Consider the following 27,130-nt stretch of genomic DNA (forward strand, 5'->3'; position numbering starts at 1 on the left):
AATTAAATTGGTAACAGGTCTATTTGAAATACATGTTACCTCATTGTAAAGGTAACTGTTGCCAATCTGAATTCGCACATTATCCAGGGAAAACAATTTATGGCGAATTTTCCCGTTGTTCAGCTTTTTAGATGTATTTGCCATCTTCCACAACAGGAATATGTGTAAGTGTAAGAATTACCATTTGTGTTGTTTAATAGGAATAGTGAAATCTTGCAGTAATCTTGCAGTAATATTTGAGAAGAAATCGACTTTTGTTATGAATAATTTAGCAAGTTGTTTTAAAATTCCCAATGACTCCACTCCTTTTATTTTTCTACCACTGTGGTAAATCTGTTCATGATCTGATGTAGGAGCCCCCAGGAACTCCTACATCATATAATTACTAGTTACAAGAGGATCTTATCGAGCTTACATGCAGTATAACTATAAAGTAGTAAAAATAGGAACTTGACTACTGTTTGCAATATGATTGGTACTCAATTATTATTACTGCTATAATTATCATGGGAAGTGTACAAAACATAACTCTCTGGTGTGTTTGCTTCAAGAAATTATTGGGAAATGTGATATTTATAGAAAGACGTTTCAATTTGTGCATGGCTATTAGCTTTTAAGTACCTTACTGCTGTTCTCCTGATGTTTCCCCCAGTTAATTCTTTTCTTAATTGATGTCTGTGCTTTCTCTCTCTCTCTTTACCTCCCTGGCAGTCTTTTTCCTATAAAAGGACCCATCTGTCTAAGGTAGAGATTCTCCATTTTTATATACTCATCAGTGACTAAGCTGCATAGAGTAGACATGCTGATCATTTAGAAGTCTCCTTTAACTCTGCTTTTTCAAAACAGTGGTGTTTATTTTTTTTCCTTTAAGTAAAATATGTTCTTTTTAGTCTGAATTCTAGCACCCAAAAGTATGTCTAATTTCTAATCAGTCATAGAGCAAAGTATACATTTTAAACTTGCTAATCCATAGTAATGAAAAACAGTATATAAATAACTGATCTTCTCTGTAATACATAACAATATAGAGAGTAAGTGAGAAAAGCTATTTCAGAAAAGTGACTCATTTTCATTTGATTTTATTAGACTTGAATTTGAACGGCAACAACGTGAAGAACTTGAAAAATTAGAAAGTAAAAGGTAAGCCCCTTGGAGTACAAGTTTTAATACTGCTGTAGTTGTGGATACTTGTGTTAATATCCTAGACTGATTTCATCTGTGTCTGTTTTAGTACCTCCGTCTGCTCTATGTCTGTTGTTTACATGTCTAATGACTATAGGTCATTTCTCTTTAGCCGGTGAGTTTGACTTCATGTTTGAATTTTTTAAATAGTTCATCTTCAAATACTTGTGAGAAAGGAGGAATAGAGTGAGTAGACAAATTTAATACATTCATTAAATTTGATACACCAAATATATATATTTATTTAACTCAAAAGTAAATCTTTCTTAAAAATATCCACCGAAGTTTTAAAAAGCCAAAAGAATGACAATTTCTCTGCCTTATGCTTCCCCCATTTTAAACATCTTTCCTTATGCTGGTTGGCCATTTGCATTTCCCTATATAATTTGCCTCTTCATATATTTTTTTTAATGCCTATAGTACCTGGTCTTCCTAGGTGGTCTCCCATCCAAGTACTAACCAGGCCCGACCCTGCTTAGCTTCTGAGATCAGACGGGATCGGACACGTTCAGGGTAGCATGGCCATAGACTGCCTCTTCATATTCTTTGCTCACTTTTCTTTTGAGACGTATGTGTGTCTGGTTGTTTCATTGATTTGGAGAGTTATATATTCTATATTCTATATTCACGACTATAGAATATATAACTCTCCAAATATATAAATATAAATATATATTATATAAATATGTATTATATATAAATATATATTTGGGGAGTTATATATTCTATAGTTGTGAATTTTTGTGTAATTCTTTGATAAAATTGTAAGTATTTTCTCCTCCTTTTTCTCCTGTCCTATTTAAAGACAGGAGATCCAAGAAATGAACCAAGGATAGATATTGGAATAGAAACTAAGACCATAGAAAATCTACAAAGTAGATTTTTATTTTCTAGAATCTAGAGTTTAGTTATTATAGATGAATTAGTTTAGTTTCCAGCATCGTATAAGATAGATCCTTGTGGGTCAAGAGATGGAGGCCATGTATCAGTACTCTTACATACTCTGTGTTCTTGCTTTAGAGGCCATCCCAATCTCCAAACATTAATTTAGCATCTAGTGGGGGTCATTTGTTCACCTACACAAAACATGACATGTAACCCCTTGAGTCATGCACTTAAGTATTCTAATGGGGACTCTGTTATTTTCAGTGTTATGTATTAGTAAACTAATATTTTGGGCTATTTGGTGATTATTATTTTTCCTAAACTAGTGATTAAATGCTAAAAAGCATGTAGTTATTTGAGCTGGAACAACAAACTGTCGATTATCTTGACTTTCATATTTGACCCCAGTGAGTTGAGGACAGCATAAGCATTTTTATTTAATGTCATCTCATAACTGAATTTCTGTTGCATTTTAGCCATTGGGCTGAATAAAATTATTCACATTTAAATTTAAATTGGGCATGGTTCTTTTTCTTTGAGCTCAGGGGGCTTTTAAAATTATATCATGCATAACACATTATGCTTATAGACTTTACAAAGAAATGATATCAGAGGCTACTTCAAGAGATTAGGCAAATGATATGTCGGACAGTTACAGAGTAAAAAAATTAAACAGCCTGCTGCTGAAATGAAAAGAAAAGCAGTTTTCCCTCATTTTTATTGTGGTGAAGGATTTGGCTTTATATTGTACATTCATTTTCCAAACATCTCAGTTAGATGAAAGTTAGAGCAACATTTGAACACAGTGATCAGATAATGATCAGTCAACGTTTTGCATTTCAGGAAGCTCATAGAAGAAATGGAGGAAAAGCAAAAATCAGATAAGGCGGAACTGGAGCGAATGCAGCAGGAGGTGGAGAGTCAGCGCAAGGAGACGGAAATCGTCCAGCTCCAGATCCGCAAGCAGGAGGAGAGCCTCAAACGCCGCAGCTTCCACATTGAGAGCAGGCTCAAAGATCTGCTCGCTGAGAAGGAAAAGTTTGAAGAGGAAAGGCTTAGGGAGCAGCAGGAAATCGAACTGCAGAAGAAGAAACAAGAAGAAGAGAGGTTCCTCCTGGTCAAAGAAGAACTCCAACGGCTCCAGGAACTCAACAACAATGAGAAGGTGGAGAAGATCCAGATATTTCAAGAACTGGAACGGCTCAAAAGGGAAAAAGATGAACAGTATGCCAAGCTTGAATCGGAAAAGAAGAGGCTGGAGGAGCAAGAAAAGGAGCAGGTCACGCTCGTGGCCCATCTCGAAGAGCAGCTCCGAGAGAAGCAGGAGATGATCCGGCTCCTCCGACGAGGGGAGCTACAGCGGGTGGAGGAAGAGAGGGGAGACCTGGAAGGCATCCGCGAGTCCCTTCTGCGTTTGAAGGAAGCCGGGGCTGAGGGCGATGATGATGGCGAGGAACTAGAACGGGCTCAGCTGCATTTCTTAGAGTTTAAGAGAAGGCAGCTAATTAAGCTAGCCAACTTGGAGAAGGATCTGGTTCAGCAGAAGGACCTCCTAACAAAAGAAGTTGAAGAAGAACAGGAAATCCTGGAGCATTTAAAATCTGAAAATGAAGAGGAATTTAGGTTGTTGGAAAAAAATGATGATGGTGTCACAGATGTCACTCAGGTGGCTCAAGATCTAGAGAAAATAAAGCTATCACAGTATAGGCTGCAATATAAAGAACGCCAGCTCCAGCACCTCCTGCAGAGTCATTTGCCAACTCTGTTAGAAGAAAAGCAGAGAGCTTTTGAAATCCTTGACAGAGGCCCTCTCGGCTTAGACAACACTCTTTATCAAGTAGAAAAAGAAATGGAAGAGAAAGAAGAACTGCTTGCGCAGTACCAAGCCAATGCGAGCCAGCTGCAGAGGCTCCAGGCCACCTTTGAATTCACTGCCAACATAGCACGTCAAGAAGAAAAAGTGAGGAAAAAGGAAAAGGAGATTCTGGAATCAAGGGAGAAGCAGCAGAGGGAGGCGCTGGAGCGTGCTGTAGCCAGGCTGGAGAGGAGGCATTCGGCCCTGCAGAGACGCTCCACCCTGGGCCTGGAGATCGAAGAGCAGAGGCAAAAGCTGGCCACTCTGAACAGCAGCAGCAGCAGCAGCGAGCAGTCGGGGATTCAGGCTAGCCTGGAAGCTGAGCAGGAAGCCCTGGAAAAGGACCGGGAGAGGTGAGATGCGGAAAGGAAAAGCATGGCATACCTTTTGTGCAAAATGGTTGTGCGTTTTCTATCCCTCTTAGTTTGTCTCTCACTGTCTTTTTTTAAAAGTAATTCTTTTAGCTTTTATATTCTTTACTATACAGGCAAATGCTGAGAGAAGTACTTTCTTTACTTTCTTCTTAAGATCCTTGTTTTAGAATCATTGGTCTAAAGTTGAAAACGCACACAAAAGCAAAGCCCTTGTCCATTGCCCCACCGACCTATGGAATGTGTACATTTTAATATTTGATGAATACGAAAGACTGAAAGCTTCTAGCCTTGATTCCTTCTTCCTTTCCTTTTTTCCCTTCTGGTCTGTTCCCTCCCTTCCATGACCTTCCATTTCCTTCCTTCCTTTTTCTTTCTCTCCCTCCCTCTCTCTTTCCCTCTTCTCCACCCTTTGTTTATTCTTTCCTTCTCTCCCTCCTTTCTTCCTTCCTTTGCTTTCTTCCTCTTCCCTCCTCTGCTTCCTTCTCTCTTTCCCTCTCCCTTTCCTCAACGTTGACTTCACATCTTCTCCCTGGCTAGCCTGAGTTATAGTATAGCACCCTGTTGTGCTCACAGATTGCAAAATGTACTGATTTTCTCTCCTGATAGGTAAGAGAACAGTACTTCTCCCACCTTGATGATTCACAGTATTTGAGGGGAGGCTCCAGGATTCTGTATTAAAAGATAACCAAATGAACAAAACTCTCCTGATCATTCTGAACACAGTGGTTATGTTCAGGCAGGTTTAGTGATGATTTATTGATATTGCTGTTTGATTTTGAAAAATAAAACCAGAAACTAGTACCATTTTCATGCTAAAGAGAGAATATTCATCTTCTTTACCCTATCCCTTGTCACTTGCTTCCCACACAGTAGGTTCTCAAAATGAATAAATACATGAATTCAAGAATGCTTTTTTTGGTAGCCCTATAGATGTGATGCCAAGACTCCCCAGAAAGGCTGAGGGCCTCCTGGTTGCAAACATCACCCGATTTATTGTCCTGCAAGGGGGCTTCATACCCTGGCCCAGCCCTTTCTGTCTTGGAACATCTGAACGCTACCCATTCCCTAGCATTCCTCTCAGTCATAGCCCCTCTAGGAGCCCAGCTTGACCTTGACAGAGGTCTGGGATCCATGTTGATGATAAGGCAGAGCCTACTCTGAGGTGTTGCTGGAACTTGCATCTATCATCTTGCCTGAAAAGGTCAAGACAGCCTCCTTTCAAATGATCTGCCTTATACTGAGAATTCTATTTGCAATTGCTCTCTGGTAATTCCCTGAGGCAAAACAGCAACAAATAACAATCAAAAACCATAATGCTATTACTTCAGAGAAATAGGTTGGAGGTTTAAGAAAATGATTGCAGGTATGTTATGTAAATGAAATTGCTGGACAAAGCTCCAGCCCCAGGAAATTTAAAGTAGTGGAGGGCATGCTCTCAATTTGTATCTTGCAGTGTACAGTAAGAATGCAGCATGAGCTTTTAGCTTGATGTCACTGGCTTCTGTCAACCGGCTTCACTCCCTGGCCATTTAGTATTAATACTCTGTTATAGTGGATACAGCATTGTGATTTCTGTGGAAGCGATTTTCCAGCGTCAGCATTCCTCCAGCAGCCACGCAAAGGAGGCTTTTAGCTTCATGTGTTTTGATAGAGTAGAGTCAGCTTAAGACCTAATTCGGTCCAACAAATCTGAGCTCTTTGCTTTGGCTGTGACGCTCCTGCGGTTTTCTGTGAGCGTTCAGTGTTTTATTATCTCTCTGAGTTCTCATGGCTGAGCCGGGGCCTGCCGTGCAGGCTGATTTGACCACTTGTGAAATTCCACAAGTGTGAAATACTAAATTCATGTGGAACCAGATTAGACAATGGTGCACTAAACTTGACTTTTCCTGCCAGCTTGCTTTATGAAAGAATTTAATCCGTTTTCTGTCTTCTTTTCCACCCAGTGGTTTTATAACTATCAAGGACAAGTGTCAGGCAGTTAGAAAGTGACAGAGCTGCAACTTGAATCTAGGTTCACTTACCACACGACTCTTAGCCACTTGTCCTCTTGTCTGCTGACCAGAGCTGCTGCCCGGGAAGACCAGTTTTTCACATGTGTAGCAACCCTTCCTACAAATCCCTCTCAGCTTTTGGGGCCCTGTTTGAACCCCTTTGTTCTGTGGAATCTTTTCCTCTGCCCTGGCCCTAAAGGGTTTCTTTAAACGACTCTAGTGGGTGTCATCTTTATAAACTTTGGCAGTTACCTGCTAACATCTGGTTCATTTTTCTTACAATCTCTGAGAATCTGTTCATTGTTCCCTGGTTCTTGGTCTACTACTTGGCCCCTAATATCACTCTTATACTTATTCCTTCCTCCTTTGAAAATGTTATATGCTATGCAAGTTGATGCTCAGTAGGTACTTGCTAATCAGTAGACAGATGAAGGACTGAGTTAAGCAGAGCATTGCCTCCCATGGAACCCATGATGTTGACCCTGGTGACCCCGTAATCCCTTCATGCCAGTTAAGAACTTGGCTTTCATATTCAGGATAGAGCAGGCAGTTGCTGTTGGTGACATCAAAGAGCAAGCAATATCATGATGTGTCAGCATCTGAAGCTAGAAACCCTGATTTTTTTTTTTTTGAGCTGAAGGAATTTAGAGAGGCTAGTTGATTCATTTGATACATGAAGAAATTGAGACCCAGATTTCATTAACTTGCCCAAGTTCACACAGTGAGTGGGCTGTAGCCCCTAGCTGGGTCTTACATTCCTGAGACTAAATTTACTGGCAAGCTTGCCCCTCTAGCCTAATGGCCTTGGATTCAAATGTGCCTGGGCCAGTGGGAGAACAGCCTTCCAGACACTTCACATCACATTAGATGCATTATTTATCTTGGGAAATAACATGTTCGGTTCCACAGTTTATGGTTTATATGAGTTTCTCGAGATAGTCTGTTTTCCTGGATCTCTCATCTGTTTGCCTTTCACACCCTCTGCCTTAGCCAAAGTGGATTCCTGGTTTTCCTGGCTTAGCCTCTTTGTTCATATTGCTTTCTGTACCTGGAGAACCCTCCACCGTCATCCCCAAATGTCCAGATTCCCACTGGCCTCTGAAGATTCAACTTAGAACTACCTCAAACATGAGGTATCTTCTAAATTGGTGGTTTTAAAAAACTCTCTAAAGCGTAGATCTCTTTGCCAAATGGAAATATTTAGTGGGATCCTGATATGTAGTAAACAGTTGTTTTATTGAAGCTAGGGTAGTGGACTCATAACCCGTCATCTCTACCTCTGAGAATTTGCTTGGAGCACAGTGGGAATATCTTTGCCCTTGATGGCAAAACTCAATTTTTGGATGTCTACAGCACTTGTTCTGAATCCCGTTTGTGGCCCATTATCAGTTATACTTCGTCTTAAAGTTATGTGGTAACTTTTCTATTAGAAGATCAAGCTATTTGCATAAGAGTTTTTGTCTGGATCCCCCATAGTTTGTAGAACAGTGTCCCAACCAGTGATGAGGCTCAGGAAATACTTTTCATGAATGAATTCATGTAACTCCCATCTCTATAGGTTGGAACATGAAATCCAGCAGTTAAAGCAGAAGATCTGTGAGGTTGATGATGTTCAAAAAGGGCATCGTGGGACCTTGGAGGGGAATGCTGCTTCTAGCTTGTCATCCAGTGCTGAAAAATCTCACCTGGTTCCTCTGATGGATGCCAGGTACTGGACATTAAATTAATGCTATGCCTACATTTCTGAAGTCATTTAAGGAGTCATCGTACCTCATATTGGCCAGTTTACATATGGAGGGATCTGTCACAGGTGACAAGTAATCCATGTTCCTGAGATATGCTTTGTCTCCATCAGCCTCTGCCTGGCCAATGATGGGTTGAGGTATCATTTCAAAGGAACCAAAGACCTCAGAACTGGCCAGCTAAATCCAAGGAATTCTGGTGCAAGGAGTTTCTATGAGAAGATAGAATGAAAAGGTCCAGGAAAACCAGCTCATACAGAAAGGAGAGGAACAAGGAAGTAGGGTTAATTGAATTATACCAGGAAGAAAGACCTTTTTTTGACAATTTATAGAAGTCATTGATTACAAATAGATTAAGTGTGTTACAAAAAGTGTACCACTGTATCCAGAGTGATCATGAATAGCGTAAATATATATCTGATTTTACCATAGTAAAATGATTTTCAACCTGGGTAACTCTATCAGTTGCTCTGTGACTTAAAGCTCTCAGATAAATTGACTTAATCATTCTTCGCCTATAAGAAACTTGATTATTTTTCTCAACCCCATCTGTGTCATGGGAACATTTCAAATTGGGCATTCCTGAGCCCTAGGTATTAGCAGACATGTATTTGGGTATTAAAATTTACTCAGAATAGCATGTGCCTCTGTAGCTCTTTAGTGTACTTTGTTATCCTAACTCCTTTCTTCTGGGCTATTTTACCTAAAATACTAATCTCTTTACCTAGCATGTTGAAAAATCATTTTGCTGTGGTCAGTAATACAGAAATATTTATAGACTATGCATGTGCTTAGAAAAGTAAATCCAGATTTTATTTTAGTATGGTAAGATATAAACATGCGAAACAGTTCATTTTAACTAATGCATCTAATCAGTGTCTATAGAACTGGGGGAGGGAGTGTCTAGAGCTGAGTAAGACTTCCATATGGGCAGTCTAAGCCACTAGAAAGATTATGCATGGAAGTAAAATTCCTAAATTAGTCTCCCCGATTCCTCTGGGTGGATGGTTGTACTTCATACAATTTCACCTACATTCTATGGGATATGAAATAGTCAGTTGAAAACTGCCTCAAAAGTCAACTGTTTCTGGTTTCCATTGTCTTGGTCCTGTGCCAGGCAGTTTGGAAGGTAGATATCTTTAAAATGAGGTCTCTCCTTGCCGGGTGCCAGTAACTCAGTTGGAGAGACAAGACAGAGGAAGAACAATGCAAGACATTGAATAGTGAAGAGTTTTAGAGATTGCGTTCGCTTCTTTTTTTTTTTTTTACTTTTAATACTCTTACATAACTTTGTGATTTAATAACTATCACCATTTTCTGTGTAAGAAACCCAGGGCTCAGCGAGTGAAGTGTCGGGTCTCAGAGTGAGTGACCCACGGTTACAGGCTATGGATACTCAGAAACCACTGTCTGTGATCCTTGTAGCATGGCTTCCACTAAGGAAATCCAAGAGAGAGCTGGATGGGATCACTTAGTCTCTCTTCCATTCTCAAGATTCTGTTCTCCATCCAATTCTCTCTCATTTGGAGAAAACACAGATTGTAAACACAGCACTAGATTTCACAGAAAGTAGAATAATGTTTAAGGTCCTGAGTTGTTATGTTTGGCATTGAAAATGAGAAAGTTTCCTGTTGTGAAGGACATAGTAACAAAAGGATCACAGATGTTCTGCGTGGTTAGATGTGTTCAAGTACCCCCATCTCCACTGTTTCCAGGGTCAGTGCTTACATTGAAGAAGAAGTCCAAAGACGTCTTCAGGATCTGCATCATGTGATTGGCAGTGACAGCAGTACAGCTGCAGCTATGACAAAGGTGAGCTGAAGGAGCCATCGTTTTCAAGGTGACCTTTCAGTAGTTCTTGGTGCTGATGTTGTTTTATTTTATTATTGTTTGTCAGTGAGAATATTGAGATGCAAATGTCCTAGAAAAATCAAAGATTGCTTGGGTGGAGCCCAATAGTTCATAAATAGTATTAGATCAAGAGTAACTTTAAACTTCTGGGAGAAATTCTTAAGTGGATGTAAAGTTTCCTAAAATACTTTATTTATTTTGTTTGAGTTATAAAAAGTCTACATGTAACATTTTCTTTTTTCTCTAGAAATACAACTAATATCCATAAGTATTTAATTTGCTTGATAAATTATCTTAAGTAGAAATATAATTTTGCCTTTGAGAAGGTACATATTTGCCACAAGTTGATTTTTATCAAAATAGAAACATTTCATTTCTTTCCAGCCAACATAAGAAGTATCCTAATGAAATCTCGCTTTTAATATTATTATTAGAATTTTAAGATTGAGAATAAATGGTTCAGTTCTCCTACAGAGATGGCAGATGGATCAATAGAGTCATGTTTACCTTGGAATATAAATTCTGTAGAAGGGTTGTCATTGTTAAATGACAAGTATGTTTCTTTAGAATTTTGTTCCCATAAATATTTCTAATCAAATCAGTTTTTCTCCTTGATGAAGATGCTATAATTTAATACAGGGATTTTTTTTACTTCATTTTCAGAATAATGAAAAACTTCACAATGGCACCATTCAACGTAAGCTAAAATATGAGGTAGGTAGTGATTTTTCAGATTGATGGGGTCGCCTTAAATTATGGCATGCTCGTGTGATTAAATTTTCTTAATGTTTAGTTGCATAATTAGAATTTGAAGTCCCAGTGAGATTAATGGCTAATAGAGAAGGCAGGCTATTATATGGACTAAAAATTAAATGAATCCTGTGGGTCGAAAACTGCTTTGACTTTATTTGAATGGCATGTAGCTGTGGTTTAGAGGCGCTTTGCCCAATTTTTCATTCGTAACAGTATCCTTTCCCTTGGTCTGCATTTAAAAGACGGAAGGAGTTATGTAATCAGAATCATATATGAGGTTTGGAAATGAAACTGAGCACTTCTCTAAGTTTTAAAAACCCCGCTTATTTTACAAACTGTGAGTTGGCAGTAGTACAAAGGAAATAACTCTTGGTTGATTAGCTTATTTCTCTGGTGGATTGTCAAACCGAGCTTCTTATGATTTGGTCATGTGATTTGTAAGGGTTTACTTTTATTCTTCTTCACTGAGGGACTTGTCTTTTCCATATATTCCTAAATTAAAAAATAAACAACAACAAAAAACTACTGGGTGGTACAAATTTTACAGATAGTGTTCATAAGTTACTGAATAGAGAGCGAGAGGTGAAAGGCTGAATGTTCCACATTAGGTTTAACTGACTTTGGTCACTGTTACTCTCTCCTTCCTATCTTCCAAACATTATCTTCCTCCAGACATCCTTCTCTTTAGCCAAAACATCATGAAGATCAGGATGTTGCCTTTCATTTCTTTATATCCATGGTGCCTGGCCTTTCATGGTGTTGGTTTGTATATATAGTAATAGCAGTCTCACCCAGCCAGGTGAAATGAAGGATTCTCATAAAACCAACCAAGAGGCGAGAGAAACACAACTTGGTTTAGAATACTTGTCATTTTCTTTTGGCCTTGCTGTCTGATTTTCATTAAGTATGCCCTGATAACTTTTACGCGTGGCCATATGATTGTGACTCATTTTCACAACTAAATTTGACCTTTTGAAAACTGACCCAAAGGTCTTAGGATTTATTTATGAGTAAATATTAGACCAAGAAAGGATACTGTAGATCAATTCCATACAAGGTGTTTCTGTAAAAATACTCGGCAATTTATAAGTTATCTAATAAGGAAATTGATGTTCTATTTGTGAATTAGATCATATATTTTTAAATCATGTATCAATCAGTATAAATGGCTTAAGCTTTTGATTTAACCTCTGAATCAATCCACACAATGAAACCAATGACTACAAGAACCTTCATTTGCAAAAAAAAAAAACTTGCAAAAACTGCTACCACATTCCCATTTCAACTCTTTTTGACATCTTGAACAGAAAGGGTGTCTTGCCCCGCTGCTGCCCAAAGATGTCACTGACACTTCCAGCAAAGACGAGAGGAGGGAGGTGGATCAGAGAAACCACCAGAATGACCCCCTGACATGGAGCATCTCAGGCCCTGCAGCTTCCTCCTCAGCATCACAAGAGAGAACCTTCAAGCTAAGGGATCAGCCCTCAGCACACGGGGTGCTGCAGGACAGTGATTACAGATACAGTCGTCCTGAGTATGTGGGTGGTTTTCATCCACAATGTCTCAGTCTATCTAAAATCTCTTTTCTTAATGAAAGCAACGTCAGCAGAGCAGAATATTTTCAGGGAAAGTCAGAAAATTTCAGTGAGCTGATGATTCATAAAGATGAACATAGCTTGGGGATCGAGTCCAGCTGGACTTTGCTGCAACATACGTCCCAAGAAATGTCTACGAATAGTGGGAGCAAGCAGACCAGGCAAAGCAAGTTACTCTGCTATATTCTCTCCAAAAGTGTTTCTAGTGAGGAGAGTACATCCGCCGACATTCCTCAGAGTGCTCCAGCCTCGAAGTTTTGTAGTGAGCAGCACACTGAGAAAGAGTTAGCTTCTAAAAGAGTTAGCACCCCAGAGTCACTGATAAATATCAGGACAGAAGGAAACAGTGGTTTGGGCTATTTTTATCACAGGTTCTCAGACCTTTATAAAGATACCAGCAGTCGCCTGCTACAGGCAGGCACAAAAGCGATCAGCCAAGCCAGGCACCTGGGGAGCCTGTGGGACCCCATTGGGCTCACCCCCCACGTAACAACATTCATCAGTAGACTGCAATTTGTGAAACACTTACCCCCATACATGCCCTTGAAGTCACACTGGATGTCATCAGAATCTCATTCTTTTTCTGCAGATCAAATTGGCAATAGCAACAGCGAGGAGGCAAGGGCCATGAGGCCAGCAGAGAGCACAGTGCCTTACAGAGCACTAGGCTTTACAGCCACAGAGGTGCCAAGTTCCTTGCCAAGTTCAGTTGTCCGCCTGGAGTATGAGGATGCTAGAAGGAGCTCTGCGTTTAAGCAGACCCTCATACAATTCCCAGATCAAATGCTGAAACTTCAAGAATGCCCTTTAAAAGACTTTCTTGAGCATGTGGCTTGTTCTCTACCAGAAAGTTTGGGTGACATGCCTGAAGTCAGAGGCATTTACTGGCTTGCTGTTGCCAACTGCACAGAACCCGACCCCCAGCCAGCGTGTTTGCTCCTGCTTCCTTCGACTTTATATGCTTTGATCTGGTCAGATGACCACCCAGGCTCCATGGGCGTTTTCTATGCTCTTCCTCTATCTGGGCTGCGGGAAATTCAAATTGGCTTTGGCGGGCAGCACATTCGATTCCTGGGTTCTGCAGAGAGTCAGCTGCTGACTGTATTTAGTTACAACAAAAACCTCTGTCAGCAAATATGCCATGACCTCCTAGGTGTTCTGATGCCCCAGGCTGATGCCGCTGCCTACACTAGTCATCCTTTGCTCCAGCAAGATCTGGTTCAGCTTTCTCTTGATTGGAAAGCAGAAATCCCCAATTTACTTTTGCCAAATGGAGTTCAGTTGTCATCCAAATTCCAGAACACCTTGGTCGACATAGTTTACTTTCTTCATGGAAATATGGAAGTCAACATCCCCTCCCTGGCAGAGGTGCAGTTGTTGTTTTACACGACGGTCAGAGTTGAAGGTGACTCCAGCCAAGGTTGCTGCCAGTCGCTGGTCCTTCTGAACACCCACATTGCCCTCGTGAGGGAAGATCGAGTTTTCTATCCACACACTCGGTCTCTAAACACACCTCCTCCACGAACACGGTTTGATGTGATCAAATGCCGTGCTTTAAGTGAATTCAGGTGCATCATTGTTCCAGAAATGAAACCGTTACCAGTGGTCGAACTTGTCTTCTTACAAAAACTCAGACTTCCATCACATTTAAGAAATAGTCCATCTGAGTATTCTCAAGATGCCCAGAATGTCCATTCATTCACCAGCTCATTGTGTCTTCGTGACAGTCGTAACGTGGCGCCTGACGTCTGGAAACTGACCCTCAACTCTCAGGATGAGGCTCTGTGGCTAATCTCACACATGACAAGGCTCTAAGGAGACTTGTGAAAATGCTGTGCATATTTTTTGAAATTTTAATAAAATGAACATTATAAATGCAGCTAAGGACTATGACTTTTTCGGTGTAGCTAACTGATTTGAAACTGGAAAAATACAGACCTCTAAAATTGAAGAGGCAAATATTTTAAATATCTACAACAAAATAAAAATAGATGATAGCAGAGTACTGTTAAAATATCTTTATCACCACCTTGCTTCATTTTTTTTGAACCCTAGCCTTGTAAATTTAGGTCCTCCTAATTATCTGTGAGATGATTAAAGCATTTTTGATTGTGTTTGGCTTCACGTCGACTAATAGTGTGGTGGCTTGGAGCCTGTCTGTGCCTGCTGGGTTCCAGCAGACTAATTCGTGCTGCCTGAAAAAGTGCCCAGTCGGGCAATAACCTTCACCGACATCCTCTGTTTTAGCTGTGATTAGGACAAGCTATGTAGCCAAGCACATTAGTGATATGTCAAGCTTCTCAAGGGACCCAGAGATTTCAGATGCCCTCCCCTCACTGTGATAGGTGCAGTGAAGCCTCCATATGCCCTGCAGCATCTCCTTCTCAATTAGTTGCCCTGTCCTTCTGCCTTTCAACCTTCTTGACTGTTCCTTTCCAGCCTTTGTGATTTCAGTTTCTTACTTGTTGGTTGATCTTTGACTGCCTTCCCCCTATGCCACGTGCTCCCTCCCCCACATACCAGTTCTTTCTCTGAGCTCGTACTTCTGTTCTAGGAAGGCTCTTTATCTCCACATCTTACTTTTTCTCATGGCTTCTTTACACTGTTTTATCAGCTATAGGGTCACCTCAGAAGGCATTCAGCACCTTTCCCTGGCTGTCCTCCCTCTTGCCTCTCACCTAACCCAGTCATTCCTAACCTCTGGCCAAGCCTTCTGCTGTCCTGAGCCAGTTGGTATTCTGGCTTTCCTTTTGAGATGAGTTTACAACCATGTCAGCCTCAGAAGTACCATCCAGTTGTAGGTTGTCCTCCTCTTCTGTCAGAGGCTTAAAACCAGCCAGTTCAGAATCTCTCTCTCTTCTGATTGACTCTTTCCTTTCTATCCACCTCTATTCAACATTCCCGTAAGGATTAGGTTACACGTTTTGCCTTTTTTTTTTTTTCCATCTGACCCCGGGTTGCTCTGCCAGTAGACTCCTGTTTCTTGGGCATGTGTGTTCTACTAAATTCCAAAATCTTAGAAGAAAGGAGGCGCACGTCTTCATTGTTCCAACCACTCTCCTTCCCCTTTCAGCCAGTATCATGCCGAATTCATGATAGCTACTCATGGAATATCTTACACAGTGGAATGAGTCAGCAATTCCATTGAGCCATTTATTTTACCCCTAGCATGGACGGGTCATTTTCTATTCTGGTCAGATCTTTCCATAATGGGCAACATAAAAGTCATAGTCTCCTCTTCATTTTTATTTTTAAAGAATGATAAAGACAGTGTCAGAGCTTTACCCATCTAGAAACTTACATCTCCCTTTGGCCAGGAAGTACAGATCTTCTCTTTCCCCCATCAGAGCTAACAACAAGCTAATTAACTTGTTCTACATTTTCCTCATTAATTCTCGTATACCCAGGTACTGGGGAAGTGATTAAGAAAAGGCAAGAAATTGTGAAGTACGTAAGGATCCACACACTGGAGGTTGCAGACTTGTTTGCAGTGGCTAAGTGAAGGCTTTTTGTCTTCTTAAGACAATAAAATTTAAATATTTTTAAATGGAGCCTGTTTGCCACTCCACAACCCCAGACTCCCCCATAACACACACACACACACACACACACACACACACACACACACACACATCACACACACACAGACATATGTACATGAAGGCTTTTGAGTCTGTGATGAGGACATTATTAAAATTGGTTTGTCATATTCTTGGCTGGTAGATTTTCTACCAGGGAAAATTTTCAAGAATGAACCATGATAATCTTCTAATATTGTAAAAATATGTTGCCTAATGTGTTTTGATATTTTTTTACTTTTTTTCAGCGAATACATTTTGCATTATCTTTTTTTTAAATTGTCCCATTGAGTATTTTCTCATATATCCTTGAAAAGAACAGAATTAATGAGTGGAATTTAAGATGCCAGCATGGGGATGCTGTGATTGGAAAGGAAACAATATATAAGTAGTATATAATTTTAACAAAGAGTGACAAATATTAAGCAGACAGACTTGCTTGTCTTTACAGATAAAAAGGCATAATTCTACTGTCTGATAAGTTGTGGCCTTTAATATTGTTCATACATGGAGCATGTAGCAAATATGAACATTGCATAAAAGTCATATTCATTCTAACTTCTCAGTTTGCTTTATGATCCAAGTATGCCACAATGAGGATTATAGCCAGAGCTCACCAGATAAAAGAGGCTGCCTCTGGCATTCACATTTTACATGTCACTTCTCTCACCTAAGCACACTTTTTACCTTGAGATCAAATATGATTGCTGATATGAGAATCTGATTTACTATCCATGAAGTAAATATTAAAGTTGTCATAATGCTTGTAGAAGCTAGTGGACTAGTATTTGAGCCATTATCCACCACGGTTTCAATTCTAGTGGCCTCCCTCTGGCTCCACTGGCTTATTCTTCAGGAGTTTTAAGCCCATGGCACTGCTGTAGTGGAGCAGGTATGAAAGTCTCATCATCCAGCTTAATGAAACATCTCAAATGTAATGAGTTCCTGCATCAGAAAAATAAAAGGTTCATACATGCTTTATGTGACATTTTGCATTGTTGTAATATAGACATAAACACATTGTGGGGCTTGTTAATGTACTCTACAAAACCTCTTTGAATACTTTTAAAACAGTGATTTCGTCTGAATTTGATTAAAATCCATTTTGCTCACAGATGCCTGTTTTGCAGACTTGCGGTTGGCAGGGTGACTTTATTTAGGCTTTGTTGAAAAACATTTCAAAACAGTTTCTCTCTGTTCTTATTATTTTAAAAAATGTATGTTCATCCTTTCGAGAGAATACTTGTGTCTTCCAGCAGTAGTAATTATGTTAATTTTTATTTATGTTCTTCCTAGTTTTGAATGATAAATAGAGCACTTTTGAATGATAAATAGATTAGAGCACTTTTATTAATGCTTCTTTGATGGTCGAGCAGTGTTATGGATAGATGAGTTTCTAATGAGGTCATTTTGGTAATGTACTTACACAGCCTCCAGTGTATATCTTAGACAATTCTGCATCATTTCTTAAAATATGTTTTGTAATGGATGTTGTATCAGTTAGCTATTGCCAAATAACAAATAACATCCCAAAATTCAGTGACATACAAAAAACCCTTTTATTTCTCAGTGATGGTTTACAAATAGATTGAGGCAACTCTGCTGTCGGCTACAAGTCATCTGCAGTCACTGCATCACGACTGCTAGCATCACATTGGCCAACACATATCACGTGACCGAGTCTAAAGTCAAGGAACAAGGAAATACACTCCTTCTACCAAGAAGCCATGGCATGACTAAGGGAGAGAAGAATTGAGACCAATAAGTCAATCTACCACAGATGTATTATGTCATGGTTCCTATGGCTGTTGAAGAAAAAATTCAGATAAAACTTATAGGACTTCTCCCTAATGGAAATATTCAGTCAGAGGAAGAACATATGTCATAAGTTCCTTAGAGTTACCTAGTTCATTTTGCTTTCCAATTCAGTCTTTGCCTGACACCCTCATGGATGGACTGATGTCTACCTCTGAAGCAGTTTATTCGTTGGAAACTATTCTCATTGTTAGACCATTCTTTCCATAATCTTCCTTATTGTGGTCTCCATCTGCAGAGTCTGTCTATCCATGACACCTTTCTATAGCAGAACAGAACAAGTCTGGTCCACAATCTGTACTGTATCACAACCCTTCAAAGAAGGCAGTTATCTCTCTCTGCTCCTTCTTACACAACACAGTTGTCAAACCACTACCATCTAATCTCTTGTTAAGGATACATCCTTATAATTTGGTAAAGCCTTCTTTATAAGGAATGTGACTAAATAATCTAGTTGGTGAGAAGGAAAGACTTTTTCTAAATCATTCCTCCTGCCTTTTCTTTTTAATATCTGGTTAAAATCTCTCATTGCTGAAGATACAGTGGATTATAGTAATAACAATCCCAACCACTCTTTATATTGTGTTTACAGTGTACAGAGTTCCTTTCCATGTGTTATTCCTTGGGAATAACAATTCCTGGATCCTCCTGATATTAAGGAATTATTATTATCGATTTCCATTTCATATTTGGGGATTTCACTCAGAAAGGATCATTTGACTGAGAATTGGAACTCAAACCCAGACCTTACTCCAGAACGTATATTTTTTCCACAATGCCAAAGTTATCTCCTTGCCACAGTCGTTCTTGACATTGAGTACTTTTTTTTATTGATTTTTTAAAAAAAGAAATGACTATGCTAGGAATGAATATTTGGAAGAATTGTTAAGTTAATTCTGTTCTGACTTGTAAGTTTTTTTCTTGGAATTTCCAGATATTAACGATTATTTGTCTTTTTATGATTTCTTACCCCGAAAAATTGCCTTACAAGTTTCTTTGCAATTTCATTGTTTCCTTGCGTGGACCTCAGTCATTTTTTTTTTTCTCTCTGCATTTTTAACTTCTTTGGAAAAAAAGTGGGTACAGTCATGGAATAAATATAGTACAGACAATCTTGTATGCTCCATGTTGTTTCTTTATCTGGAAGGTTAAACAATGTGCTCTACAGAAACCTGATAAAGAGAATTCCATCTCGCCCCCAACCACCAACCACCACACACACTTTTATTTCTTCTGGCCCTTAGAGTTTAACAGAGTTCGAACCAAACCTAAGACTCAGCAAAAATCAATGAGTGAAGATGAACAGTAATTTTCATGGTTAATCAAAGACAGTACAGAATTAGAAGGGAGAACATGTGATTTTCCCCTGCTGGGGGTCCTAAACTGTCTCTAGTAGTGTTTGGTAATGAGTCACTTAGCAGCTGTTGCCGTGTTCTCAGTTATTCTAGACTCATTATTAAGTCCTTTAAAACACATCAATTTAATGAGTTATCTGGAAATGATGACCATTAAAGGGACTAGTCTTTGGTGATCTAGAGAAAGATGGCAACATTTTTAATAGTTTTAAGTTGAAACGTTCGTCAGTTATCCAATATTTCCAAACTGTGAAATAATGTTGACCAGCTCAGATCTGTGTGGATGAAATACTGTATTCTGGTAAGAATCATGGATTGTAAATGTTACCCAAACCTTTTGGATTTACCCAAAGGCCTATAGGGTAAATAAGATATTCCACAGGTATCTGTGTCCAACTTGGTGTCCTTTTCTGGGTAACTTACCCCTAGAGATATATATCAAAATTAAAGATTGTGGGGAGCCGCGGGTCTTCGGGCCGCGGAGGCTTGGTTGCAGGACTGGGTGTTTTGCCTGCCTCAGACATTGCGGAGCCCTACTTCTTACTTCCTACTTCCTACTTCCTTTAACTTTCATCACTTCCTCCCCCTAAGCACACACCCCTTAGGCTGTCAATAACCCTCACCCCATCCCCTTAGACCCAATGGGCGTGTGGCACCGCCTACTCGGACCATCCAAGAGCCAATGCGCTTGTCTTCCGCCAGCTAGCCCCGCCTCCCTTTGTTTGTCCTGTATAAATATCCCCGCTGAAAAATAAAGTTTGAGGCTTGATCAGAATACTGTCTTGCCTCCGTCTCTTTGTGTCTCCTGTCTCGCCTTCATCCTCCATAGGTTCCTCCTCGTCCCACGTTGTTTTGTCCCGCCGGTCGGGGCAGAGTTGGCGCCCAACGTGGGGCTCGAACCCACGACCCTGAGATTAAGAGTCTCATGCTCTACCGACTGAGCTAGCCGGGTGGAAGGGCGGCTTGAACCTCATTGGTGTCATAAGGAGGGTGTCCAAGTAACTTATCTCGGGTCCAAGACCGGGACTCCCTATTTTCACTATTGCGTTGGGCAGTTTCTCGACAGTTTTCTACAAATTCTGTGCGCCAGAGGACATAGTCCCCGCCCGAAAGGGTAGCGCGAGCTAGGGTGAGCCAATCATTAGGAGTTAACCAACGGTCACTGAGGCGCTCAAGAATAGCAAGTGTATAGGGGGCAGTAGGCCCATAGGTAGTAACTGCTGTTTTTAAGTCCTTGAAATGTTTAAAGTTTAAGCGGCGATATTTATGGCCGTTAAGAAAAATTTTGGCTTCCAAGACCTTGGCGATCATATTTGGGTTCAACAAAAATAGGATCTTTAATGCCCTGATTATGTTTTCCTAGCCCTTGGCGGGGCAGGTATCCTTGTTTGAGCATTTGTTGTGTGACTGTCTCATTAGGGCTACACATGATAAGTTTTAGTTGTGATAGAATATCACGACCCCAAAGATTAACGGGGAGGCCAGAAAGGACATAAGGTTGAACTTGTCCAGAGTTGCCCTCAGTATCTGTCCAGGTAAGAACCTTGGAGGATGAAGGCGAGACAGGAGACACAAAGAGACGGAGGCAAGACAGTATTCTGATCAAGCCTCAAACTTTATTTTTCAGCGGGGATATTTATACAGGACAAACAAAGGGAGGCGGGGCTAGCTGGCGGAAGACAAGCGCATTGGCTCTTGGATGGTCCGAGTAGGCGGTGCCACACGCCCATTGGGTCTAAGGGGATGGGGTGAGGGTTATTGACAGCCTAAGGGGTGTGTGCTTAGGGGGAGGAAGTGATGAAAGTTAAAGGAAGTAGGAAGTAGGAAGTAAGAAGTAGGGCTCCGCAATGTCTGAGGCAGGCAAAACACCCAGTCCTGCAACCAAGCCTCCGCAGCCCGAAGACCCGCGGCTCCCCACAAAAGATATACCTCGTATTTGAAAACCCTTATTTCTGTTTCCTGATGGGAGTATTCTAAACCGACTTTAAAATGAGATAATATTAGTGTTATTTCTTCATGTCAGGCTGCTATTAAGTCTTCACCTTGACAAAGATGGCCAGGGTGTGCCTGTGGCACTTGCGGTCCCATATCCTAGCAAAATCCAATTCAGTTTCAGTTGTATGCAGTAAGCCTTCAGGACAGCTTGGTGTTAGCACGTAGGCAGGCTTCACCTTCTAGACATGAATATAAACATACCTTGGCTCTTTACCATATTCATAATTTGCACCTGCTCACACAAGTTACTTTTATTCCTTCTTTCCAGTAACATGGCTCATATTTGAGAATGTAGCAGATCTTTAGCGAGACCCCAATTTTCAAACTGCTGGCACATAGTTGGTGCTTGATCCATAATAGCTCTAATTAGAACTATCACTATGGTGTATATGATTGAAAAAAGGAGGGATTAGAAAGATGTGCTGTGCTGGGAACAGAGACAGGAGAATTAATAATTTTGTTAAATCTGATAAAAACCAAGGTTTGCCTGTATTTTAGAAGCAAAGCTTAGGTATTTGGCACTAGGAGATCAGACAACAGTCCTCAGATCTGACCTTGTCATAGTTAAAGCGTACACTGAATTCAACCATCTGGTACATAATTAGAGTGTTTAGGGGAAAACACTGATGACTCCCTGTAGGACTGATCTGTTCTGTGCCCTCTGCACTGCTGACAGTTATCTGAGTGGATGTTAAAGCCTCTTCCTATTAATTTCCTTAATCTGCCTCTTTTGAAGGGGGCTGCCTGAGTAGGAAGAGAAGATTCTAATCTGAATATTTAAAATGTAGCCTGTGTTCTGCCTGCTTCTTTCGCCTGAGGACCCAACTATAGTATTTCCCCAACTACTGAAACATAGAGTACTTGTTGACACAGGGCATTATTTCATTAAAAATTATCAGAAAATATTTCTTTGTATCTTATTTTAAAAGACGATATTTCTTATGTATAGAAATGTAATCCAGGTGCTTTTCCTCAACCTTTTACTTCTAAATAGAACCACTCCCCAGTGCAGTAGCTTGACACGTCCTGTGTATTTACCACTGCAAGATCTGCTGCAAGACATGCCTTTCGTGTTTCTTTATCTCCTTCTGTGATATGTCAGCAGCTTCCCTTCTAAGTCTAAGAATCTTCTTTGTTTCATATAGGAAAACTGTGATTCTAAAATAAATAATTACATATAAGTTTAAAAGCTCCCATAAATAAAGGGACATAATGTGATACAACATACATTTACTTGTCTAGTATAAAACTCAAGATATTCAAAATATAGCTACTTGCAAATAAAAAGTAAATTTAGGAGACAGTTCTGTTAGTTTTTCTTCCTGCCCAACATAAACATAGTTTAGGAAAATGTCAGGAACCTTTTACACTATATCCTGAGACTTCTGTATTTCTCATGAAATTGGCTTCAAAAAGTAATTTCTAAATTTTCCATTGCAGCAGTGCTTTGATGGAAACACACACTCTTGATTTTTCTTCTGTTTATCTGCTTATACATTTCCTCCAATGTCTTCAGATCCCTGGCTTATTTTTCAGTTATTTCTTTCTGCGTTTTTTTTCATTTCTGTACACTTAGTATGTAGTTACTTTGAAATCAGCGAAATTGAAGCATACTGTGACCACGGATGATAGCAGGGAAATCTAACTATATTTTTAGTCTCCAACGTGCAAGAAAATGAAAGAAGGGTTCTGTTACACTTCACTGATCGATCCTGATTGAGACAGTGGCTCTTGTATCCCACGTAGAACCATTTCTTGAGCTACACTTGCAGATGCTGCTGTATAAAGGGCTGTCTGTGGTTTAGGTGAGGTGCATAAGTATAAGATCCAGTTACTCCCCAGATACCTGGTCCCTACTTAATTCATATCCCAATTAAGTTATTGAAGACAGGGATTTTTTTTTCTTTAAAGGATCTATGAACCTAAACTCCAAACAACTTTTTTTTTTATTAGAGATTAGTTTCACAATTATACGTTCTTAGAAATAGAGAACTTTCCAGTCTTAAAAGGCTTATATAGTAATCAGATCATCACTTAACAATCTTGCTTGACTTTGAAAGCTGACATAAAAAAGAAAGTTAACATAGCATTTGCTCACTTTAGAATGTAGTCCATCTAGAGTAGAAAAAACAAATCTTAGTTCAAAACTTAATGCAACTGAAAAAGAAGAAAGGTCTTAGAAGTTACAGATACTTTGTAAAAGTTACTTTTTATTGAGCACGTAGTTGGAGCTCAGTAAAAAATACCAATGTTTGATTGTATATCCTAGAAGTACCTATAAGAAAAGGCATTTAGAAAGTTAAAGTTAACTCTCCATTGCTTAGTTGACCGCCCATTACCTGGGCAGTTTTGATTGGAGTTCTTCCTCAGTAAAATTCAGTACATTTAGAATAGCAACGTACATATTCATAGTTCTCACTCAGTATCTCCATCAGAACTAACCCTGCTGTATTATCGGTTTACTCAAACCGGAAATCCCACAAGGCAGGCAATACACTGATTTGGGTTCCTGCCATATAGTAAGGATTTAGTAAATATTCCCATTTCCATAGACAAAAGAAAACTTAGGTGCAGTGGGGATGGATGACTGTTACTCAGACTGTTACAAGTCCTCCAATGGGGATTTGATTTCATGTCTTCTCTTTCTCTCTCTCTCAGTGTTTGAAGTGAACATCACATGGAATCCCAAGTCCGTTTTCTGTGATTGCTTCAGGAAAGCAGATAACGGTAGTTTTAACACCAAGCGTATTAACCCTTGTTGATATTGTCATTTACACCTTTTTTGAGAACCCGTCATATACATGATAATACACTGGTCCTAGTTGATTGAAGGAAAAAGACTTCATTGCTTTCCTTCTTCCTTTTCCTCATTCTCTCCTCTTAGGAAAGATCCTGCAACTGCACAGAGATGGCTCCTCATATCAGCTGCTCGCTGTGTTGGCCCTTTGGTCTAATCTGTAGGGAGGATCCAGGTTCCTCCTAAGGTAGAGCAAATATTATCAGTTGCTAGTTGCTTAAAATCTGTTTGGCAACATTCTGCCTAAGTTGTTCCAAGCTCCAATTTACTTGCAACCCCAACCTTCAATCCACACACATGCAACAAGTTGGTTTCCCAAGTGATTGTCAGATTTTGAAAACAGATTATGTTCCTACTTGAAAAATATAATTGTTAAGCATAACATAGAAGATTTCAGGGGTTAGGCAGAGAGCAAGAGCTTCAGGGGTAAACTGGCATTTGTAGGTCAGAACACAGCGAATGTGTTCTTTGAAAAGAAGTAAAATCACACAATTATTTCTCTGCTTTATCATTTTTAAATAAAAAAATGTTTTTCTTTCTTTCAGGAATTATTTACAATTCAAGTAATTTGGAAATATACTGTCAGTGAATTGAAAGGTCTTTGGCAATGCGCTTGTTAAAAAACTTGCTTTAAAAAATTTCTACTATGGTTTTTGACATCAGGGACAGCTAAATAGGTGCACTACTGTTGTGGGTGGCCAGCTACACAGGGAAAGATTAAGATGCTCTAAAATCCTTTAGTAACATCATATCATACCAAAATGTTTACAATATCAGCTAGATGAAAGCAGTAATCTGAGATAAATCATATGCCTCTGTGTCATCCGGAAATAACTCTCTCTCTCTCTCTCTCGCTCGCTCTCTCTCGCTCTCTCTCGCTCTCTCTCGCTCTCTCTCGCTCTCTCGCTCTCTCTAAACTCTCGCTCTCCCTGCTCTCTCGCTCTCCCCACTTGCTGCACACTGGCACAGACCACACACACACACACACACACACACCACACACACACACACACCCCACAGAGAGGATGTTATACCTGGCTAAGGATCCAAGGATCCAGGACCCCTTTCTGCCTGAGCAAAAGGGAGTACGTTACCAACTGTTTTCTTCTTGGTCAAGTAGTAGATTTCACTGCATAATCGTGGAGTTTCCATCTTAAATTCTGTATACATTGAAGTGTTCATTAGCTTAATTTGTCTCAAATGGATAAATTTTTATTTAAATATCGCTATATGGCACAGTGGTGGGGTATCTGGGCTTTAGGTTAGCCTGAGTTCAAATCCTGGCTCTACCACTTACCTCTGTCAACTTACCTAAATTCTCTGTTTTGGGTCTCTCATCTCATAAATAGGGTCAAAAAAGATTAATACCTCATAGGGAATCATGAGGATTAAATGTAACAATGCATATAAAGTATTAAGTGAAATTATTGATATAGTAATATTCAATAAATGCAACTATAATTCTGATTGTAATTATTTTATTATTGCTACTGCTTCAAAAACATTTTCTTATGTTTTCTAAAGTCTCAGTTTAGTGCAAATGATGTGGATCGTTCAGAGATTTCCTCCTGTTCACACTCAAGAGAACTCATTTCGAAGATTTATTTTTTTCATAATGCCTCTTCCTCAAACCCCTCTGGCTTCCCACCATCCAGACCATAAATATTTATCAGAGCTAAGTTGATTATTAATCAAATGGAGCCCGAAGAAAATGCTTGGGATTTATTTTAATTGTGGTTTAAAGAGCTTTCCACACTACACTGGCTTATAAATATGTCTAGAAGTTAAAAATGAAGTAAATTTGAATAAAATCTCCAGCGTGTACAACCATCTGATAGTCTATGAAGAAAAAAGAAGTCAGATGATCAAGACTTTTCCGAAAGGAATCTGGTTTAGATGGATTTCTTTAAAAGTCAGAATATATAATCTGTTCCTTTCTTCACTTGTTCTTATAAATTGGAAGGAACTTCAAAGCCAAACAACATTTTGAAGTGCTTTTGCCCTTACTTCTGGGAATGGTATATCTAGAGAAATGGTCTTTTGTTATGAAAGACACTTAGCATTTCTCTTTCAAAGGAAGCCACCATTTTTCTAAATAAGCTCTACTGGTTTGATGCTTTTCTCTCTACCTGAAACATTTTCTCCCATCTGCCCAAGCAGGATATTTGCAATTGAGTGATCTTGGTTTTCTTTGTTCTCCCCATCTGATATGCCTTTGATAGCGGATGGTTTCTCGCTCTTTGGGAGCAAATCCAGATGACCTGAAGGATCCAATTAAAATCAATATTCCACGCTATGTTCTCTGCGGACAAGGAAAGGACGAGCACTTCGAGTTTGAGGTCAAGGTAAGTGTCCCTTCTTTACTCTTCTCGAGGAATGGAGGCTTGAAGCAATGCAGTGCTTTCTCTGTCTTTTTTGTAAAAGGAGGAGCTACATGTGAATATCTTGTTTTGTAAGATATTGGTTACTCCCTTCTTTAAACCAGTGTGTGAAAGTCTTGACTGTGGCACATGAAGGGAAGTTATCCTGTAAAAGGGAGTGGTTGTTGGGGAGTCAGGTAGCCATGGAAGTTGCTATCACTTACCAGCCCCACAAGTAAAGTGACCAACCGATCCAGGTGGCCAAGGATTTTCGCAAATTCAACATCGAAAGTTCCATGCCCTGGGAAACCCGGTAATGCCAGGTAACTCAAGACAGTTGAGTACCCTACCTGTGGGCGTGGGCTCAATTTTCTTATCTATAAAAATGGGAATAATAACATTTATGTCTCAGGGTTATCGGCACATATAAAGTGCTGAGTCTAGTGTTTGGTATGTGATAAAACATTAATAGCTATTGCTATGGCTACTACTGCTGTTTTTATTGTTGTTTCTATGATTACTAATTAGAAGCTTTCCTAATCTGTTTTAGGCATTATTTGATTTATACAACTTTTCAGGAAGAGATGTGCCTGTTTCTTTACATCATCTTTCCAAGATAATGACTTCATCTTATTCTAATTTATTCCCATTGACTCATAACATTTTATTAAATGCTGTTGGCCATGAGCCCCTCCTTAAGAAATTAATGATTAATTACACTATTCATTTTCAAGAAAGGGTATTGATGTAATGACATCCACCAAAGTCACCAGTATACGTCTGTGTGAAGGTGTTGTCAGAGGTGGCTGGGTCAGATAAACACCAGACTGAGAATCTGGTTGTCGAGTTCTTCAGGCTCTGATTCTGCTGTGATTTGCTGAGTGACTCTAAGTGTTTTACCTTCTCTGAGCCTCGGTTTTCTCATGGGTAAAATGAGGAAATTGGATAATACCTGTAGTTTCCAAATTTCTTCTTAGCTGAGCCCTTTGTTCAAACAATATC

The 27,130-nt window shown here is 39.7% G+C and overlaps 1 protein-coding gene, 1 non-coding gene and 1 pseudogene across 8 annotated transcripts in view; 1 reads left to right on the forward strand and 2 right to left on the reverse strand.

The window, feature by feature from the left end:
* Nucleotides 1–27,130, forward strand: part of KIF16B (kinesin family member 16B) — a 276,301-nt gene that overhangs the window by 175,271 nt on the left and 73,900 nt on the right. For 4 of the 7 annotated variants that reach the window (XM_039874451.1, XM_039874452.1, XM_039874453.1 and 1 more), the window contains exons 18-23: nucleotides 1,087–1,140; nucleotides 2,911–4,275; nucleotides 7,846–7,995; nucleotides 9,745–9,841; nucleotides 10,544–10,594; nucleotides 25,991–26,113. In XM_039874451.1, coding sequence (XP_039730385.1) covers nucleotides 1,087–1,140; nucleotides 2,911–4,275; nucleotides 7,846–7,995; nucleotides 9,745–9,841; nucleotides 10,544–10,594; nucleotides 25,991–26,113 — 1,840 coding nt within the window. Of the gene's footprint in view, nucleotides 1–1,086; nucleotides 1,141–2,910; nucleotides 4,276–7,845; nucleotides 7,996–9,744; nucleotides 9,842–10,543; nucleotides 10,595–11,940; nucleotides 14,108–17,376; nucleotides 18,731–25,990; nucleotides 26,114–27,130 lie in introns of those variants that run through there. The other 3 variants (XM_039874449.1, XM_039874450.1, XM_039874455.1) reach the window with 2 other exon arrangements.
* On the reverse strand, nucleotides 1,594–1,712 carry LOC120612075 (uncharacterized; annotated as a pseudogene).
* Nucleotides 19,856–19,928, reverse strand: TRNAK-CUU (transfer RNA lysine (anticodon CUU)). Its single transcript has one exon. It is a non-coding gene; the product is annotated as a tRNA-Lys (tRNA).

The sequence above is a fragment of the Pteropus medius genome, unplaced genomic scaffold (assembly GCF_902729225.1).
Source record: "Pteropus medius unplaced genomic scaffold, Ma_sr-lr_union100, whole genome shotgun sequence".
Taxonomy (NCBI): Eukaryota; Metazoa; Chordata; class Mammalia; order Chiroptera; family Pteropodidae; genus Pteropus; species Pteropus medius.